The sequence below is a fragment of the Ovis aries genome, chromosome 2 (assembly GCF_016772045.2).
Source record: "Ovis aries strain OAR_USU_Benz2616 breed Rambouillet chromosome 2, ARS-UI_Ramb_v3.0, whole genome shotgun sequence".
Lineage (NCBI taxonomy): Eukaryota > Metazoa > Chordata > Mammalia > Artiodactyla > Bovidae > Ovis > Ovis aries.
The window spans coordinates 131,179,270-131,191,921 of NC_056055.1; the positions used below are offsets into that span (position 1 = coordinate 131,179,270).

The following is a 12,652-nucleotide window of genomic DNA, read 5'->3' on the forward strand; positions in this document are numbered from 1 at the left end:
GACTGCATCCAAGTACTGCATTTCAGACTCTTTTGTTAACTGTGATGGCTACTCCATTTCTTGTAAGGGATTCTTGCCCACAGTAGTAGATATAATGATCATTTGAGTTAAATTCACCCACTGCAGTCCATTTTAGTTTGCTGATTCCTAAAATGTCGGTGTTCACTCTTGCCATCTCCTCTTTGACCACTTCCAATTTGCCTTGATTCATGGACCTAACATTCCAAGTTCCTATGCAATATTGCCCTTTACAGCATTGGATTTTACTTCCATCACCAGTCCTATCCACAGCTGGGTTTTGTTTTTGCTTTGTTTTGTTTTGCCTCTACCTTCTGTTTGAAGTTATTTCTCCACTGATCTCCAGTAGCATATTGGGTACCTACCGACCTGGGGAGTTCATCTTTCAGTGTCCTATCTTTTTGCCTCTTCATTATTGTTCATGGGGTTCTCAAGGCAAGACTACTGAAGTGGTTAGCCATTCCCTTCTCCAGTCGACCACGTTTTGTTAGAACTCTCCACCATGGCCCATCCATCTTGGGTGGCCCTACACGGCATGGCTCATAGTTTCATTGAGTTAGAAAAGGCTGTGGTCATGTGATCAGATTGGTTAGTTTTCTGTGATTGTGATTCTCATTTTGGCTGCCCTCTGATGGAGAAGGATAAGAGGCTTATGGAAGCTTCCTGATGGGAGAGACTGACTGAGGGGGAACCTGGGTCTTGTTCTGATGGGCAGGGCTATGCTCAGTAAATCTTTAATCCAATTTCCTGTTGATGGGCAATGCAAGTTAACATTGTAAAAGTACCGAGAAGTGTTACAGTAAAGAAACCTGCTTTATTTTGTTTACCTCATGTTATTGACCAATACACAACACTGACCAATAACATTTGGAGAAAGCCTCTACTATTGTTATTTTGGAACTAGGAAACAGGAATTCCCATAAATAATGAAAAATTTTAGGGCATTAATGAACCATGGTAAAATTGATGCGCAGAAAAGTGGGACTAATATTTAGTGAGTGCCTATTATGTGTTCAGAAATCATGGTAACTGCTTTAGGAATATTTGCTTTTCCCAATAAGGTTAAGATAATTGTTTTTAAGTGGTAGGGATATTTACAGTGCTTTACAAAATAATGTCATGGCACATATTAGCAGTCCTTAAGTGGGGACAAATAGCTCTTAAAAGAAGAAGTTTTGAGAACTCACGTAGCCCATCTTCATGCCTACAAGTGGTCCTTTTGTACTCACTGAGAAATTTGGAGATTCTGAAGTCTCCTTACTCTCAGTTCCCTGGAATGTAGCATTGTATGCAGACCTATGAATAGTCCTAGTTCTGCCACTTATTGGATACATAATCTTGAATAACATACTCCTTTGAGCCTGTTTAAATACTAGGAAAATAATAGCATGTAACCTAAGTTTGTGAGGCTTATTATTACAAACCATAGCTTATAATTGTTAGTCAAAAAATTGCCATTCTGTTAATTTGCAGTATTTATTCTTGCATTCATTGATCAAAATATTTTTCTCTTGCATCGTTATAAGAAAAGGTTATATGGAGTCCATAAAATAATATGCACAATTTCTATTTTCAATTTCTACCAACTGTGACTTGAAATACTACAATTTTGTGTATGTATATTTGTGTGTTTGTAGAACCAGTGTACATTTAATAATGTAAGTGTATGTAAAATTACATAAAACAGCAGTTTATGTATTGTTAAAGGAAAGAACTACATTTTAATCTTTCTTTATATTCCTAGCATGGTCCCAGGTACACAGTATTTAGCTGTCACATGAAATGAATGAAAATAATAATGGAAAATTGCACTGAAATTATGTTTTATACAATATAATATAACAAGTGTAATTTATTAACAGGACATTTTGCACTGTGGAGCTAGCCAGGCTAGAGTCAGACTGTAGTTTATAAAATTCAGTGCTAATTTTTGATGCCTTAGCAAACAGCCTATGCTTACAGCTCAGTCTCAGCCAACATGGTACCAGAAAATTCACTGACGAGACTCCTATGTTGGAGAGAAGCATTATTCTACGAAACTAGATATGGCTTCAGTTCTTTTGCAAGAAATTTGAATTTCCCTTCTAATAGATTGAATGTTAATATTTTGGTGTACTTCAACTCTTTATTTTCTTTCTTCTCTGTTTACTGTTTTAACCTTTAGCGTTTTTCACCCTCACGCAGTAGAAAGTAGAAAACTGCCTCTTTTCACTTTTTGAAATGTTTATAAATCATTGATCATGAAACACTGAGAGGTGAAGCCAGGGTCGAGAAGGAGACAGTACTGCACAATAACAGCTATTAACTTTGTGGAAAAGAACCGATCTTGATTTCAGTTCTAAGTGTAGGCAGATGCACAAACAATAGCTATAAATTATGAGATTTCCCTTCCTTTCTTGTGCATATTTGCCTACATTGTCAAGGAGACTGAATTGTGGGAGAGAGAGGTCCTTAAACTACTTAAGTGAATAAAAGGTAAAAATGAGTTAGAGATTGAACAATGCTGGTATACCAAAAAATGACCATATTTGGGGTATAATTTCAGATAGTGTTAAGGGAAATGGCAGGTGACCTGAATTCAGCACAACTAGACCCTCCATCACGGAGAAGGCGATGGCACCCCAGTCCAGTACTCTCGCCTGAAAAATCCCATGGGCGGAGGAGCCTGGTAGGCTGCAGTCCATGGGGTCGCTAAGAGTTGGACATGCCTGAGCGACTTCACTTTCACTTTTCACTTTCATGCATTGGAAAAGGAAATGGCAACCCACTCCAGTGTTCTTGCCTGGAGAATCCCAGGGACATGGGAGCCTGGTGGGCTGCCGTCTATGCGGTTGCAGAGTCGGACACAACTGACGCGACTTAGCAGCAGCAGCAGCAGACCCTCAATCACTCACACATCTCTGTTGACCTGCCCCTTTCTACTATCAACCCTCTTTTTTATTAGCTTCTTTTCTGTGTCTCTTTTTAACCTACCATGTCATGGCACTCAAACCTAGAATGTAGCATTTACTGCTTTAGGATCTGAAAATAACGACAAGTGTCTTATACATTCAACACATCCCGCTGTCCTCTGGGCCTTACCCAAGATTGCCGTTTATTTTATGTGTGAAAGCAACTGAAGAGTGCTCTCTTGCAGGAATGGAATGCTGTGATCGAGACGCTGAAGAGTGAGGCGCTGGAGCTTCTCCTTTCCAAGGAGCATGTGCAGAGCGAACACCTGCAGCTCTCTAACCAGAAACTGAATCAGCTTCAAGAGGAGTTTGGTCATCTTATGGAGGAAAGGAAAAGCTGGTTAAGAAAGGCAAATGAGTTTTTTAACAGCGCAAACAAGGTAAGTGTGAGGTGAAGTTGGTTGTTTTAGGTCATCAGAGCAAACCAGTATGAGGCCTGTTGCGTCAGCAGGCTGGCGCACATCACAGAAGCCTTGGGTCCACATAGAGTTTCAGAGTTGACAGCAGCAAAAAAGGAGCTTTGAAAGTATATTCCCCTCCGTGACTAAAACTAAGAGTCTCTGTGCTTTGACATGTGAAGAGTCACTTAAAAAGATCAGGGGGAATTTTATCTTCGTGCTTTCATTGGTCTGTTTGAAGTGGACACCTGTGTGCCAACATGGCAGTGTTTCTCCTGGAGGAAGGGAATTATAAAATATATCACGGGTAAAAAAATAAAACCCTGAAACTTTTAACAAAAAAGTCTTCCCAGTTTTAAAATCCTCCTTCATTTCTTAGGAATGATACACAAATATTGCAGGCTTTTGGCATACAGTCATAGAGTTCTGCTTGACTGCCCTGCCTTGGTTTGTCTTAGATTGGAGTATAGTTGATTTACAGTGCTGTGCTTCTTTCAGTTGTATGGCAAAGTGATTCAGTTATATATACATATATATCTTTTTTTTTCAGATTCTTTTCCCTTAGAGGTTATTAAAAAATACTGAGTATAATTACCTATGCTTTACAGTAGGTCCTTCTTGGTTATCTGTTTTATATATAATAGCGTGTATATGTGAATCCCAAAGTCCTAATGTATCCTCTGTTCATTTGTAAATCAGCCAAAGGAAAATATTGTCTTAGATTCTTTCCAGGCCTTTTTGAGTGAAAGAAATACTGTTTCTCTTGTTTGAGTCTTTTAAAATTGGTTGTAGCTGGTGGCTCTGAGTGGTAATGTTCATGTCCTCATGTCACTTGAGTATCTGAGGATGGCAATATTTTTTGAAAAATTGTCTGCCTTTCTCAATTGAACATACACCTTCAAATTGCCTTATTAGAATTAATACCTTAAATTTCACTGTTGCTTTTAAAACTGGTCAATATGACAGGAAATGAATGGGGAACCCCCAAAAGCTAGATATATTGTGATTTAAGGGCATGACATCAACAATCTGAATACTATGTCCTGGTAGATATGAAAACTGTTACTTCAAGTTTTTTTACTAGTAAGAAACATGGAAAGCATGCATAGTAAAGTTCCAAAACAGAGGCGCTAGGATTATGGTAGGGACAACATGTTAAAGAAATATTTGTCAAATTATTTGTTGCTTTGGATTTCTTTAAGAGAAGAAACAGACATTTTCTGGAGCTGTTGAGCTAAGTAAATGATAAGTGCTGGTTTAACTTCTTTTCAACAGTCCTATTTTTGAATAAGAGATTTTAAAATTTCTTATTCTACAAATTATACTCTTATTCTACAAAATGAGTTGGTCATCCGCCAGTTAATTAATGCTGTTTCTAAGGAAAAGAATTATAGAACATTGGGCTACAATGAAACGAAGTTTCAGCACAAGCCCAATACTTTATAGTCCTACAGAAAGTAGAGCTTCTCTGTCTCATTCTCACTCTCTTACCCTTGCTTTCTCTGCTCTCATTATCTGGTAACTCGACAGGGAAATTTTTCATCTTACCTTATTCCTGGATCTTAAATAAGAAGGAATGATATCTTTTGCAATAGTAATTTTTAAATAATTGAAGAATAGAGTAGTTACTTTCTCCAGCTTATACAGTAATTCAGGTCAAATCCTAACAAATCGTATTTCTTAACCCCAAAGACTTGACTTCTAGATCCCATTTCATCATTTGAATGCCACACCATTCAAGTTATAATTAGTTCAATTGGGCCTTATCCATACTAAGTTTATCCGTACTATAGAATTCTCTATAGCCAAGTGGTACTTAGACACGTGTAGAATTCATTCTCCCTTTTCAAAGCATCAGGAAAATAATCTCCAACTCCAAATCTAAGGATTCAGTTTGAAAGATGATGGAAACTTTTACCTCAGCAAAAATAGAACCTAAAATTTAGAAAGTGGATGTTTAAATCATGATTCTTGAAATGAATTATTTACCATATTATTAATAAGCAATAAATGGTTAAATAATGCATGAGCTTCCCAGGCGGCATAGTAACAAATAATCCACCTGCCAATCCAGGAGGCAAAAGAGACGTGGGTTCGATCCCTGGGTTGGGAAGATACCCTGGACTAGGAAACAGCAACCCACTCCGGTATTCTTGCTTGGAAAATCCCTGGACAGAGGAGCCTGGCTATAGGGTCACAAAGATTCGGACACCACTGAACATAGGCACGTGCTAGGCCCCGGCTTCTAAGATGAAATAATATAGTGAGCAAATCCATTTAAATTAAAGAAAGAAACTCTTCTCGAGACTCGTAAATGGTATTTTTCTTTCTGACTTATATTGTAGAGCCTCCAAATTTTATAAAATTCTTACTACTTTACCGTGTTTTGGGCATGGCACTCATAAATAACCCTGGTTAAAATAAAGCACTGGATTAAGACATTATTATAATGTTTAAATCCCTTAAAATATTTTTTTCTAGTCTGGAAGTTTTGTTTTCACTATTAAAGTTATATCTTCATTTTATATCATCAATTTATCTCTGAGGCATTGAGCTTTCCTGCTGAAAATTCACTTCATTGTGCCTTGAGTGTGCTGGGGTTTTTTGATTGCGGTTGTCTACATCCTTAATGAAGCCATGCTGCCAACAGCCAGGAGGCGTCTGAGGCTTTTTACACAACTTTCTAGCTAACATGTTTACTTGCCGCAGTTCATGGATGCTCACAGGAGACTCGTGACTTCTGAATCAGTTTTGAAAGACTTTGCTACTCAAAGCCAAAGCAGTAACCAGCGTGTCAGAGGTCACACCAGTTCCCCAAATCCCAATTTTTCCTCCAGAGACAATGCAGATGGGGCCCTCTGAATGAGGGCATCACTGCAGGGGAGAAACCTAAACTTGGGGAACTAGCTGTTTTGTAGCAAACAGTAAGCAACCCTGCTCTTTGTCTCAGGGGAGGACAGTTCCTCAATCCTGGAGGTTGCAAATCCAACACTGAGAATAGCCCAGGTAAAGAGGGGCCAGAGTCAGGCATTCCTGACCCACAGGAAGATGGACAGAAGCAGTGGGGATTTGCCCCACATATGCAAATCTGGATATTGGCACTGTGAAAAAAAACAGGACATCAGGGCTTTAAGAAAAAAAAAAGAAGAAGAAGAAACTTGGGCCTCCCTGGTGGCTGAGCTGGTAAAGAATCCAGCTGCAATGCGGGAGACCTGGGTTCATTCCCTGGGTTGGAAAGATCCCCTGGAGAAAGGAACAGCTACCCACTCTAGTATTCTGGCCTGGAGAATTCCATGGACTGTTTAGTCCTTGGGGTTGCAAAGAGTCAGACAGGACTGAGCAACTTTCACTTTCACTTTTCACTTTACCTCGAAAACCAGTTTCATGCTTGATAAGTGAAATCACTTTTTTAGCACGCAACCTCTTGTTCCAAGTTTGTTGAAGCTAAGCCGACATTCTTTAACTTCTGGGTCAACTACCAATGTGAAAAAATGTTAGTGCCATAGGTAGTATATCAATTAGTGAATGTGACAGCTTGAGTGTTTTTGCTCAGTAAAAATCAAAATATATGGTTTTTAAAATAACCTTTAACTTTTTTGAATTTCGTTGAAAAGGAATAAATGTCATAATCTCATCTGCAGGATGGACTATTCTTAGTAAGTTTTCCATGTCATATTTATTCTTTTTTCACCCAGGTTTTTATCATGTGTATCTGGTATATTGTGATGCAATCATCAGGAAACCCCCTCTTTTCCTCTTCTTTCCTCCTCTTGTCATCTGTCCCTCTCTCTACCAATTCTATCCATATCTAGGGATGTTCTTATTTACTAGAGAAAAGTCACAGAATTTTTTAAAATTGAAGTTGCTAAATAGGTAGTGTGGCAAATTTATGAGAACAATTACTTATTTTCTTTAGGGATTCATTTATTTAATAAATATTTATTGAGCAGTGACTGTGTGTCATGCACTGTTCTAAATGCTGGGAATATAGCAGAGAATAAAGCATGCAAAAAGTCTGTAAGCCAACGTAACTCCAATTTGTGAAATTCAGTTAAGTATAATCACCACCTAATTGTCCACATTAGTAAGAGTGCCCCACTACCTTTACTCTGTAGCTTCAGGAGTGACATTGATTGCCTTTTCATCCTGTAAGGGGTCCATGATTACCCAAGGCTCCAGAGTGTTTCTTACCTAGAGAGTGTCTCTGGTCTTTGGTTTGAGGTATGATGGTTTGTGCCTGGAAAGAGCAATAGGTGGCAATGTTGGCACACAGGCCCATAGCAGTGGTGTTTCTACTGGTGCTTTTCTTTCTCTTTTTGAAAAATTATCCTTGTTTTTCAGTTGCTAAGTCATGCCCGACTCTTTTGCAACCCAATCTATGGACTGTAGCTTATCAGGCTCCTCCCTCCAAGGGATTTCCCAGGCAAGAACACTGGAGTAGGTTGCCATTCCCTTCTGCAAGGAATCTTCCCAACCCAGGGATCAAACCTGTATCTCCTGTTTTGCAGGCAGATTCTACCACTGAGCCACTATTATAGTAATGTTATGTTATTTTCAAGTATACAACACAGTGATTCAATCTTTTTGTAGATTCAGTTCAGTTCAGTTCAGTCGCTCAGTCGTGTCTCACTCTTTGTGACCCCATGAATTGCAGCACGCCAGGCCTCCCTGTCCATCACCAACTCCCAGAGTTTACTCAAACTCATGTCCATCGAGTCGGTGATACCATCCAACCTTCCCATCCTCTGTCGTCCCCTTCTCCTCCTGCCCCCAATCTCCTCCTGCCCCCAATCCCCCATCAGAGTCTTTTCCAGTGAGTCAACTCTTCACATGAGGTGGCCAGAGTATTGGAGTTTCAGCTTTAGCATCAGTCCTTCAAATGAACACCCAGGACTGATCTCCTTTAGACTGTTTAGTCCATCTCCAATGGACTGGTTGGATCTCCTTGCAGTCCAAGGGACTCTCAAAAGTCTTCTCCAACACCACAGTTCAAAGGCATCAATTCTTTGGTGCTCAGCTTTCTTTACAGTCCAACTCTCACATCCATACATGACCATTGGAAAAACCATAGCCTTGACTAGACGGACCTTTGCTGTCAAAGTAATGTCTCTGCTTTTGACTATGCTATCTAGGTTGGTCATAGCTTTTCTTCCAAGGAACAAGCGTCTTTTAATTTCATGGCTACAGTCACCATCTGCAGTGATTTTGGAGCCCAAAAAAATAAAGTCTGACACTGTTTCCACTGTTTCCCCATCTATTTCCCACGAAGTGATGGGACCAGATGCCATGATGTTAGTTTTCTGAATGTTGAGCTTTAAGCAAGCTTTTTCACTCTTCTCCTTTACTTGCATCATTACAAAACATGACTTTATTTCCCTGTGCTATACAATATATCTTTGTTGCTTATCTGTTTTATACATGGTAGCTTGTATCTCTTAATCTCATATCCTGCCCTATCCATCTCCCTCTGTCTCTCCACTGGTAACCACTGGTTCTTTTTCTCTGTGTCTATGAGTGTGTTTCTGTTTTGTTGTATACATTCCTTTGCTTAATATTTTAGATTTCACATATAAGTGATAATACAGTGTATTTATCTTTCACTGACTTATTTTACTAAGGATAGTACTCTCTGGGGCCACCCACATTGATGTAAATGCAGAATTTCATTCTTTTTATGACTGAGTATATAATATGTATGTTTACACACGACATCTTGTTTCATTCAGCTGTTCATGGACATTTAGATTGCTTCTATATCTTGGCTATTGTAAATAATGCTGCTGTGAACATAGGGTTTTCAAAATAATGTTTTCATTTTCTTTGACTGTATTCCCAGTGGGATTGCTACATCAGATGGCAGTTCTATTTTTAGTTTTTCTGAAGTCTCTCCATACGGTTTTTCATAGTGGTTGTACCAGTTTACTTTCCCACTGACAGTGCACAAGTGTTCCCTTTTCTCTACATCCTCACCAATATTTCTTATTTGTGACCTTTTTGATCATGGCCATTCTAACAGGTGTGAGGTGATATCTCATTGTAGTTTTGGTTTTCATTTCTCATGATTAGTGATGTTGAGCATCTTTCATGTGTCTGTTGGCCATCTGTATGCCTTCTTTGGGAAAAAATGTAGATTCAGATCTTCTGCCCATTTATTTTAAGTTTTTGATATTGACATATCAGCTGTTTACACATTTTATATATTAACCTCTTATCAATCGTATAATTCCTAAATATTTTCTCTCATTCAGTAAGTTGTCTTTTTATTTTGTCAATGGTCCCCTTTGCTGTGTAAAAGTTTTTAAGTTTAATTAGGTCCCAATTTATTTATTTTTGCTTTTGTTTCCTTTGTCTTAAGAGACCAATCCAAATATATATATATATATATGTGTATGTATTGCTATGATTTATGTCAAAGAGTGTTCTGCCTGTGTTCTCTTCCAGGAATTTTAAAGTTTCAGGTGATACATTTAGGTCATCTTTAATCCATTTGGGGTTGATTTTTGTATATGGAAATGTTCTAATCTCATTCCTTTACATGTAGCTGTTTAGTTTTCCCAGCACTGCTTAATGACGAGACTATCTTTTATCCACTGTATATTCTTATCTCCATTGTTGTAGGTTAATTGACCTTGGTGTGTGGGTTTATTTCTGGGCTCCCTGTTCTCTTCCATTGTTCTATTTATCTGTTTTTGTGCTACTACCATGCTATTTTGATTACTGTAGCTTTGTAATATATAGTCTAAAGTCAGGGAGCATGATATTACCAGCTTTATTCTTTTTTTTTCTTCTCAAGATTGCTTTGGCAATTCAGTGTCTTTGTGGTTTCATATACATTTTAGGATTATTTGTTCTAGTTCTATGAAAAATTTCATGAGTATTTTGATTGCATTAAATCTGTAGATTACTCTGGGTAGTATGGATATTTTAATAATATTAATTCTTCCGACCTAAGAAGACATTATATCCTTCCATTTCTTTGTAGCATCTCCAGTTTCCCTCATCAGTTTTTATAGTTTTCAGTCTTGTGTTTTATAGTCTTTCACCTCCTTGGCTAAGTTTATTCCTAAGTATTACATTTTATTCTTTTTGTTACAGTTTTAAATAGGATTTTTTTCTTGCTTTCTCTTTCTGATAGTTCATCATTAATGTATAGAAAAGCAACAGATTTATGTGTATCAATTTTGTATCCCGAAATTTTATGAGTGCTACTGATGTTTTTCATAACTAGATTCAAATGGAGACTGAGTCATGTAACTCAAGAACCAGAGGGACTCCGATATCATTTTAGAATTATCTACTGCATTTGGTGAGGCTATTTGCTAAATTACTCAACAACAAATACAAGGATGGGTTGATTTTTGACATCGGATAATAGCTGGTTGGAGAAGAGTTTCTCTGGTTACCAGATGTTGCTAAGAGTTATGAGGACATGGCATGAAATATAAACATAACACTTATTATTATAATTCATCTTGATCTCTTCAAATTTTCATCTTTCATGATTACCTATCATGAAATAACATGCCAGATTATATTTCTGGCATGTTCACAAAAGAAGCTGTGGTTCATGTGTGTTGATCACTCAAAATCTGTTTATCATTGTTAGGAATGTGGTTTGAACCAGAAAGAGAATAAATATACATTTTCAAGAGTAGAATAATATAAGCCTGTATTTATATGACAACGATGATTGACCCTAAATCTGCAAAACATGTCTGATGGGTCACAAACTTTCATTCCTATACTTTCCATTCCCAAGCATATGATTTCATTGGAAAAAGAAAGCAGGGGAGACTGAGGCCAAAGCCACATGGTCTGCTTCTTGGGTCATCAGCCTAAAGGCACAGGTGAAGCAAAAGTTGGGGTGACTGGAGGAACACACTAGAAACACTTTGAAATGTAGTAATTTTCACAGCTTCTCCTGCTTCTGCCATCACTGCTGAAAAGTTGAAATCTTTTTTTAAAGAATGATGTTGCTGTTTTCAGATATTTACAGCAATACAAAAAGTAATGCCTATAGCACCATTGATGCTTTTGAACTGTGGTGTTGGAGAAGACTCTTGAGAGTCCCTTGGACTGCAAGGAGATCCAACCAATCCATTCTGAAGAAGATCAGCCCTGGGATTTCTTTGGAAGGAATGATGCTGAAGCTGAAACTCCAGTACTTTAGCCACCTCATGCGAAGAGCTGACTAATTGGAAAAGACTCTGATGCTGGGAGGGATTAGGGGCAGGAGGAAAAGGGGACGACAGAGGATGAGATGGCTGGGTGGCATCACGGACTCAATGGATGTGAGTCTGAGTGAACTCCGGGAGTTGGTGATGGACAGGGAGGCCTGGCGTGCTGTGATTCATGGGGTCGCAAAGAGTTGGACATGACTGAGCGACTGAACTGAACTGAACTGATAGCAGCATTATTGTTTCAGACAGAAACCAAATAATTAAGCACTGAGTTTGGTTAATTTTTAAAAATTTATATACACACTGTTCTACCTTTTTCAAAATAGATATGTTTTAGGCCAGATATGAGAAACAATTAATGAAAATGGTCCAGTGTGGTACAGATTAAAAGAAGAAATGTGTCCAAGGAGAAAATCCAAAAAATGTTATTCAGAAGAAATTTGCTGAAGTGATAGAAATGAATTCAAGAACTCAAGCTAATTGTCATTAGAGATCAAGGATAGTATAACTGCTTTTGGTTTCATAATTCTTAGCAACCTGTGATTTCTCACTTTCAGAACAACTTCCATTTCTCTTAGAAAAGCAACTTCCTTTTACTCCCTCCCTTCTTCCCCATTTGCATTCAGCTAGAAATGGCAACCCACTCCAGTATTCTTGCCTGGAAGATCCTGTGGACGGAGGAGCCTGGCAGGTTACAGTCCATGGGGTCACAAAGAGTCGGACACGACTGAGCGACTTCACTTCACTTTCACTTCAGTGTGTTGTGTACCCTGTATAACCCATTGTGGTCATGCAGTATATGGTAGTTGAGCTAAAGCAGTGAGAAGTAAAATCCTTTTCTTCAAGACCCCGTCAGCCTCACTTGGAGGAGAGAGACGGAAACGGAAGTGTTGTGTGCTGTGGGAGAAGCCATGATGAAGTAACCCTAGGGCAATAGGGAACATAGAGGAGATCCTTAACCTGACCCAGGGAAAGCGTCAAGCAAGGCTTCTCCAGAGGAGCTACCAGTGAGCTAAACCGGAAGACTAGACATGAAGGGATCTGGGGAAGGCTACACAGTATAACACTGTGCCATGTTTGGGGAACCTAAGGTAATTTGTTTTGC

At 38.6% G+C, this 12,652-nt stretch overlaps 1 protein-coding gene across 9 annotated transcripts in view; it reads left to right on the forward strand.

Annotated features, from left to right (window-relative positions):
* Positions 1-12,652, forward strand: part of CCDC141 (coiled-coil domain containing 141) — a 232,836-nt gene that overhangs the window by 134,195 nt on the left and 85,989 nt on the right. For all 9 annotated transcript variants that reach the window (XM_004004541.5, XM_012132430.4, XM_012132415.4 and 6 more), the window contains exon 7: positions 3,155-3,349. In XM_004004541.5, coding sequence (XP_004004590.2) covers positions 3,155-3,349 — 195 coding nt within the window. The remainder of the gene's footprint in view (positions 1-3,154; positions 3,350-12,652) is intronic.